The sequence below is a fragment of the Vicia villosa genome, linkage group LG5, assembly GCF_029867415.1.
Source record: "Vicia villosa cultivar HV-30 ecotype Madison, WI linkage group LG5, Vvil1.0, whole genome shotgun sequence".
In the NCBI taxonomy this organism is placed as follows: Eukaryota; Viridiplantae; Streptophyta; class Magnoliopsida; order Fabales; family Fabaceae; genus Vicia; species Vicia villosa.
The window spans coordinates 119,615,620-119,624,299 of record NC_081184.1 but is presented as its reverse complement, the minus strand read 5'-3'; the positions used below and the strand labels follow the sequence as shown (position 1 = coordinate 119,624,299).

The 8,680-nt window shown below is 31.2% G+C and overlaps 2 protein-coding genes across 2 annotated transcripts; one reads left to right on the top strand and one right to left on the bottom strand.

The window, feature by feature from the left end:
* Positions 1-404: 404 nt before the first annotated feature.
* On the top strand, positions 405-3,336 carry LOC131602234 (aquaporin TIP4-2-like). The gene is made up of 2 exons (XM_058874292.1): positions 405-557; positions 2,219-3,336. Exons 1-2 carry the CDS (start codon positions 435-437, stop codon positions 3,011-3,013), a joined length of 918 nt encoding a protein of 305 aa, XP_058730275.1. The 5' UTR covers positions 405-434; the 3' UTR covers positions 3,014-3,336.
* Positions 3,337-3,446: 110 nt separating this feature from the next.
* LOC131602235 (DNA-directed RNA polymerase subunit 10-like protein) lies at positions 3,447-4,720 on the bottom strand. The gene is made up of 4 exons (XM_058874293.1): positions 4,542-4,720; positions 4,334-4,391; positions 4,100-4,195; positions 3,447-4,010 (listed from the first exon to the last, which is right to left on the bottom strand). Exons 1-4 carry the CDS (start codon positions 4,575-4,577, stop codon positions 3,985-3,987), a joined length of 216 nt encoding a protein of 71 aa, XP_058730276.1. The 5' UTR covers positions 4,578-4,720; the 3' UTR covers positions 3,447-3,984.
* Positions 4,721-8,680: the final 3,960 nt, after the last annotated feature.

The window sequence follows — 8,680 nt, the reverse complement described above, 5'->3', positions numbered from 1 at the left end:
TTTTTTTATAATTTTATTTAATTTTACTCTCTCATAACTCATAAACAAGTACAATGCCTTAAAGTTGTTTGTGCTTCATAATATATACTGTATAATTTAGACATCTTACAATATGACTTATAATTTATAATTTAGACATCTTACAATATGACTTATAATTTAAAACGGAGAGAGTAATATTAATCAAATTTAAAAATTGTAAGCTTCTTAATCAAGAGACTGGATTCGTCACTAAGGGAGAGAGTAACAAGCATGCATCTTCTAAGCATGCTCTCTATGACTTCTCTCTTTCAACAACTTGTTGATTGCATTAAAAAGATTCCCCAATAATATGTTTGGCAACTCTCATGATACCTTATGATAACATGCTTCCCCAGTAATGATATAAATAGCCACCCCCACAACCCATTTGTTCACTTCAAAATTGAGGGCACATGGATCCCTCTCATTCAAGAGTTGTTAACATAAACACTGATCAATTATTCTCTCCCTCAGTTGGCAAGAAGTCTCCAAATTTTCTTTCCTCCATCGGTGCTCATGAATTCTTATCAATTGAGGTAACTCAACACTTATATCAACCACGTGATGCATAATTTTCACTATTTGAAAGTTTTTACTTTTATGAAATATTAGTGTCCACGTGTGCCCGTCTGTCCGCTCTTTTTAATTTACATAGCGTAAAATAATAAGATACTTCCTCCGTCTCATAATAGGTGTCCTCTTTTTTATTTTTATTTGTCTCAAATTATTTATAAGACAATTATTTGTTAATGTTTTTAAAGAGTGAAAAGAATTAAATTTTAAAAATTATTAATTGTAAAAGTATGAGATAGAAGTTATTTTTTATTTAAAAATAAGATAACTAACTTGCAGTTAACCAACTTCCACTTATTATGTTTAATTATTTTTTGAAATATTTACATTAAACAGAGGTTAAAATAGGAAAGAAAATAGGCTACACATAAACATAATTTTCTTGTTATAGATAGATAAATTGGCGAATAGAATTATTAAATAAAATGATATTGATTATCATTTTATAAGATTTGAATAAAATATTTTGAATAATAAATATTATTATTAAAATTTTAGATTGATCTAACTCAACTTTTATAAAATTGATTCGTAAAATTATCTATATCTCTTATATAAACTCAAATCAGACTTTAACTTTATTTAAATATTATTTCAATAATTTTAGTTATTTTATAATATTGTTTCGTAAAGATATCTATATCTCTATATAAATTCAAATCAGACTTTATCTTTATTTAATATGGAATTTGAATGTTTTTTTTTCAATACACTCCCACACAGCTCCATATCTTGACATTTGAAATGTGACTAGGTTTGATTGCAGAAAACTTGATAGTATGTCATCTAACGGATTATGGCACCATATTAAAACTTGAGTTTTTTCAGTTATTTCCTAAATGGACCATACTACTACTTAATCAAACATTTGCTTTAAGAAGAATTGTGGTGACTCAAGTACAAATTCAAAATTTTACATAAATTGTCATCACAATCAAATTACTAGAGAGTAATAACAATGACGTGACAAATATTAAAATTTGAGTTGGATCTTACTCAAGACCAACAAAATCAACTTGTAAGATAAGAGGTGATTTAAACATTCGTTTATATGTTTGTTTATATGTTTATAAGTTGAGGTAATTTTCATCTTACAAATCAATTTTATAAAACTAGAGTTAGGGTCAACCTAAATTTAAGATAACATTAGAATCTATGTCAGATCCATTGGGAAATCTGCTATCAGATGTTGAAACACTATGGCTACGCTCCATATGGACTTAGGCATAAGGGGGGTATTCAAAAATCTAACATCTTAGAATATAGATTAAGTCTAACTCAATTCTTATAAAACTGGTTTGTATGATGAAGATTGCATCCACTTATATATAATGTGAAATTCTTAAGACACCGCTCACATATGAGACTGAACACCTAGTGCATGATGTAAGTGATCGATAGCAGGAACCTAATAACAAGTGTCCAACACATTTTATAAGGTTGGACTAGACCAACACAAAATTCTAAGAACTAAAATAATGTTAAACCAGAAGTTTTTTTAATTTCAATTTCACAAGAAACATAAATAAATTTAAATAATTAAAAACCATATTTAAGAGGCACGAATTTTTTAACTTATATAATTATAAAATGTAATGCATCTTTAATATTTTTCTTATTTCAGACATGGAAAGCTGCTTTAACAGAGTTAATAGCAACAGCCTTACTTATGTTCACTCTAATAAGTTCAATTGTTGCATGTTTGGACTCATCACACAATCCTCAACTTATAATTCCCTTTGTAGTCTTCATCATAGCCTTCTTATTCCTAAACGTCACTGTTCCATTAACTGGTGGTCACATGAGTCCTGTTTTCTCATTCATAGCTGCTCTAAAAGGTGTTGTCACTCTTTCTCGTGCACTTCTTTATGTCTTAGCACAATGCATTGGCTCAATAATTGGTTTCTTTATACTCAAGTGTGTAATGGACCCCAAATTAATAGATATCTACTCCTTAGGAGGTTGTGCCCTTGGTGACAAAGAAAAGAATCCTAATATAATAAAGCCACAAGATGCATTATTGGTTGAATTCTCTTGCACGTTTTTGGTACTCTTTGTGGGTCTCACATGTGCATTTGACAAAAGAAGGCACAAGGATTTGGGCTTGGCAAAGATTTGCATGGTGGTGGCAGGCTCTCTGGCACTAGCAGTATTTGTGTCTATAACTGTAACAGGTCATGCTGGATATACTGGTGTTGGGATGAATCCAGCAAGATGCTTGGGCCCAGCACTGCTTTATGGAGGCTCCTTATGGAATGGACATTGGGTTTTTTGGGCTGGTCCGTTCTTGGCCTGCTTAGTGTATTATAGTATCTCTACTAATCTACCAAAACAGAGTTTCGATTGGGTTGATGGAGAATATGATGTCTTAAGGTTGACTATGGGTTCTCGCAGGACTGTCTCTGCTAGTGCAGTCTGACTGAAATGATATTCTAAGTGGAGCAACATAGGATTTAAAGCTTAAATATGAAAGGAAAGAAGCATGCTAACAATTAATAAGTGGTTGTTTGAGGAAAGGAGTATTCCACTTTTTACATCCCATGAAGATATGGTAATGTTTCGCTGTGTGTTTTGTTCGGGTATGTTTTGTTGTGTGTTTTGTTTGGGGACTTTGGGCAGTAAAGACATGTAGATTTGTACTTTGTGTAGTAGCTAAATAAAACATGTTGTATTATGTAAATCCATATTAAACTAAAGAAAAGATTGAAAAGGTAATGAGTATGAAATCCAGTACTTAGTTAATGTGTTAATGCTTGTACTAGCCAGCAATTATAGTTTAGACTTAACGTTACTCGGTTACCACTTACGAATACTACATACTATTATTACAAAGTAAAGTTCACAGGAGCTTAATACTTCTTGCCTAAGCAAAAGAAGGGAAGAGAAGGGTAATTAACTTAATTTCTGGGTTCTATCAAAATTCATATCACAGACAACTTAAGCAATTACTTGATACTGTTATGGTTTCTGATAACAGTAAGTATATAGTCAGAAACTAAATCCCCGAGTCCAAAGTTAATTTGATGTTCTATTAACATTTGAGGGTGAAAGTTTCAAGGAAAGCTCATCCTGAGTTATGACTACATTCATTATGATGGATTAGAAGTTTGGGTGAAATTTTTAGTTCATCCTGGGAGAAATCTTCAAGGGCGCAATCATACCGAAATTTCTAGATATATATTTACAATAAGCATTAGTATCAAATCGGACATTCATAATCTACAGTTTGGTCTTTAGAACGGTCTTTGATGCATAAAACTATCCCGAACAATCACTAAAACTGCTTCTTAGAAAACAATTTTAAGGACAAATCAAAAAACTATTGACATAAGACTACAGGAAATGAAAGGTAACTGACATATCTTGATAATCTGCAGCTCCTCAAAATCCTTAATTTGCTTCCGACTTTTCCATAGCTGCAAGCAAATGTAGTATAATCAATTTAAAAAAACCAATAACATTCGAAAATCGACACACACAAAATAATATAGGGATAAGAACTTACTGTTATAATTCAATAGCTTCTCAATTAGGTCAACATGAGTCATAAGCATACGCCTACAACAATATCGAACCAGCCCCAATGCATCCAATGCATCACAGTAATCCATCCACCATTATGTTAATTAATAACTTAATACTACAAAATTTACACTAATATTTAGATTCGGAAGAAAAGGAAAAACCCTAGATGCATGCACAAATAGGAAAATAGAATGATTAGGGTACTGTACTGACCCTTCAGTGTAATCTGCTTGTAGAAAGTCCAGATAGGAATCCCATTTGTTTCCAATGACCTAAATGTGAGAAAATGAAGCTAATCAAAATGAATTCATCTTAACCCTAGAATTTAAAACCGTTAAGTCACAAAGTTAATGATTTTCGATGAATAAGATGGTGCTGAGAGAATAATGAATGGTTTAATGGGAGATGTAGAAAGTAGAAACCTTTCCACATGTGAAACAACGAACGGGAATGATCATCTTCGTCTACTCTGTTTTTCTGTGTTTTCCTCTTTCTGTTCAAATATGCACCAGAGTTCTTGAACATTCCTTGGTTTTGCAATTGGTTGATACAATTTGAATTTACTAATAGCTTGTTTCTTTATGTGAAAAGTGATGTAAGACAAAAATATTATTCTTTCAATAGAACTGGTTGGGCTTAAATAATTGTTTTAGATGGCTCGTTGGACTTTAAAAACATTACTCATAAAGTTTACCCAAAACTATCCTTCACAAATTTTTTGAAAATTTTTAATGTTTATCCAAAGTTTCTGATAAAAAAATCTTAATTTTCACGAATTTTTATCTAAAATTTTCCCTAAAAAATTATAATTTTCATTGAGTTTATATCAGAAGTTTTAAAATTCTTAGTAAAAATTCATAACTTTCATTGAATTTTTATTGAAAATTTCAAAAATTCTAATGAAAACACATGTATTTATACTGTGGATCAATGCCCCTAAAGTTTTAAATATACCCGTCTTTTTTAAAAAAATTGGTATAATTTAATATCAAATATTTTCAAGGGTAATGCTAATATGTGCCCTAAGACACATGTTAAGAGTTAAATGTGAAAAAAAAATTATAAATTATGCAGTTTTCATTAAAAATTGATAATTAACGTGTTTATTATATTTTTTAATATAATTTTTTTTTATTTAGGTTTCTTAACATGTACCCTTAGGACACATGTTACCTTTATCTTATTTTAAAATGCACTACCGAAAATTAAGAATGTTCACGAAAATTTTAAATAAAGTTTGCATATTTTAACTCAAAATTGTCCATGGTAGTTTGGAAATTACTAAAATATGTACGGGTGTCAAGTTTAAATTTTGGAGTGATAGGTTAAATACTCTGAATTTTCAATTCAACTAATTATTTTTAGAGGAAACAGAAGACAAGACGTGAAACAAGTTTGAGAATTTTGTCAAATCATAGAAAGAGAAAGATAAGTAAAAGAGATGAAAAAGATAATCTCAAAAGGATGCTGACACTTAAGACAAATATATGAACTCACTTATATATCTTTTTTTCTTTTTTACATTTAAACTTAGTATTTCTTCTTGTACTTTCAATCACACAAATTTCTTTATGTAATTTGAACTTTCTAGTGACAATATAAATGTCATGTCTTCCCATTCTCTAAATGTCTAAATTATCTTTATTTGCATATTTATTTTTCGCAATACATTTTTACCTGACTTTTTTATTTTGACAAATGGAGAATAGGGTATACTCTTTATCTAACTCATGATAAGTCCAAGTACTCCAAACATATTTGTATTGTTTCTCTTTACCACCTCCCTTGAGAGATGTGTTGTCATCATAAAATAATAGGGAGAATGTGGAACCTTGTTTTGCAGGTGACATGCTTTTAACAAATACATATACTTTTGATGATGACAACTAATGTATTATGATAAGTCAAGCATGAACAATTAAACAGACAAAGATACAAACACTGCTACAGAAAATTCATTTAACAACGGTTGGAAAGTACATAAAATCACGGGGTCCATGCCTTGTTATGTAGAGTGTTGTCGTAAATGTGTTTTCTTACAATCACAATCCTCGGATAGTTGTTGTATTCTAGAAAGCGCGCGTGATATCACAACGGTTAGTTAATCCAACTGTTGTGATAGACCTAATGGTCCCAGGTTCGATTCTCAGCAACAACATTTCGGAACATAAATTATAATTAATCACAGTTACATTCAATAATCGTTGTGGTAAGTACCCATAGTTTATTATATACTACATAGATTGCTTGTTTTTCCATTCACCTCATTAAAGAAATACAACCATTCAAACTGATGAAGAAATATATAATTTGAAAATCAAACTATTCTAGAAAACCAGCTTAAAACAAACCACTGTTTTCTGAATTGTATGCCTTTCATCGTTCATTTCATGCTTTTTAACACATAAAATGTGGTTCAATGGTATGATATCTTCATAGCATCGATTCTAGTTTAATTTGAACAACATCAATTTATTGATTGGGTCTACCTCATTGTCGTTGCTTATCATCGACATAACAATCATGATGATAAGCGACGACAATGAGGTAGACCCAGCCAATAATTAGATTTTATTCAAATTAAATTATAAGAGAAGATATCGATGTAATGAAGGAATCAGGTCATTGAATCACATTTTAAATGCTAAATAGCGTGAAATAAATGATGAGACGGGTGCAATTCGGAGAACATCGATTTATATAAGTTTGTTTTCAAATACAACTTAATTTTCAGATTATATGTTTCTATGTCAATTTAAATTAATGTATTTTCAATGAAAGGTTAATGAAACAAACAATCTACCTAGCATATAATAAACTATATTCATCTACTGTCAACCTGTATAAGAATTTAAAGAACAAAACATTGGTAAGTCACAAAAAGCCTTTTTCTTGTGACTTAGCAATGTTTTATTCTTGTTTTAAGGTTTATTCTTGTTCGTATTGCACTCTCTTGTAAAATGACCGAAATTTTGACAAATAAAGCATTGCATCTTGCTCTTGTCAATCATTCTCGTTTCACTTCTAGAGTTGCCTTAACCACCATTCTTGTTGCAGCTACTCTCACCCTTTTGACAAGCCGAATTCTTGAAATTTTGGGATTCTCTTCCACCAAGATTCTAAAAATTCCCTTTACTCTTCATGGGCCATTTCTCTTTTACTTCTTGTCTTTCTCATTGAAACGAGCTTGCAAAGTGATCTACGCCTTTTCCTTATCACTATTTCTCTCCTCTATCCTTTACTTATGAGCCTCAAGAGAGCTTTATAGCTCCTCTTTGTTCATCGACGCAAGAACCTTCGATTCCTCAATCACTAGGACTATGTTATAAAATCTTGTCATCAAAGAACGCAAGATTTTCGCGACAACATACTGCTCAGTGATCGTTTCTCTACATGCTTTTACTTGGTTTACCAACCGAGTATTTCTCGTCGTGAAATCATTGATTGTCTCATTCTCCTCCATTTGAATCAACTCAAGTTGACGTTTGTGAGTTTGTAACCTCACAATCTTTTCCTTGTCAGTCCTTTCATATGCCTTCTCCAAGATTTTCCACGCTTGCTTCGATGATTCGCAACCACCAACATTCTCGAAATTATTCATATGAACGCATTAATGGATTAAAAAAGCACCTCGAAATCTTTCTTTTTTCCTCCTTATGTGTAGCTCGTTGCGCATCTGTTGCACCTTCGACAAGAGGATTCTCACCGTTCTTGATTATTTCTATAACATTTTGGTATCCAAACAACGTCTTCATTTGCTTGCACAATTTGTCGTAATTATTCGCATCAAAGATCGGCAGGTTTGCACGGATTCTTTTATTAGAGACAGAACTCATGTTACACACTAGATGTTTGGTGGATTGAACTCTGATTTTGATGTCAAATGTTAGAACTAGGAATCACAAAATTAATAAAAATTGAGTAATTGAGTGTGAAGAGTGAGAGAATGAGATAGAGTATTAGAGAGAATTAATTGAGGGTGAGAATTTTCATTCAGAGTCTGTTTGGTAAGACAAAAAAAAGAGTTTTTAGCTTTTAGCTTTTCAGCTCGTATTAATAAAAAAGCTCTGTTTGGTAACTCTATTTTAGCTTTTAGCTTGTAGCTTTTTTACTAGCTTTTAGCTTTTTTTTCAAAAGCTAATTGAAGTAGCTTTTGAGCTTTTAGCTTTTAGCTTGTGAGTTTTTCTTCCATTAATACCCTTATTATTTTAACTAAAATATATTATTACCCTCATTAATTAAAATGCCATTAATGTCATTTTGTATCTATCAGCTAATGAAACAGCTAATTTACCAAACACTCACATTAGCTTATCAACTATCAGCTACCAGCTATCAGCTATGTTGTGAATTCAATGCCACGAACAAAGTATAAAATAAGGGATGAATAAAGGACAAGGAAGAAGAGGAGAACACAAATATTGGTTATAACTGCTATTCTTTTACTTTCTCTTAAAACAACATTACAAGTTTACAAGAATAACAAATAACCTCTCTCACCCTAAATTAGGATTTGCAGCTTAGCAATGATGAGAGACTAGTATGCTATTTATAATAAAAC

Excerpts from the sequence above, each read along its gene's own strand:
- LOC131602234 (XM_058874292.1), top strand. The coding sequence starts at position 435 with ATGGATCCCTCTCATTCAAGAGTTGTTAACATAAACACTGATCAATTA. Across the intron at positions 558-2,218 it reads ATGAATTCTTATCAATTGAG|ACATGGAAAGCTGCTTTAAC; the intron begins GTAACTCAACAC and ends TTCTTATTTCAG.
- LOC131602235 (XM_058874293.1), bottom strand. The coding sequence starts at position 4,577 with ATGATCATTCCCGTTCGTTGTTTCACATGTGGAAAG. Across the intron at positions 4,392-4,541 it reads GTTGTTTCACATGTGGAAAG|GTCATTGGAAACAAATGGGA; the intron begins GTTTCTACTTTC and ends TCTCACATTTAG. Across the intron at positions 4,196-4,333 it reads ACAAGCAGATTACACTGAAG|GTGATGCATTGGATGCATTG; the intron begins GGTCAGTACAGT and ends GGATGGATTACT.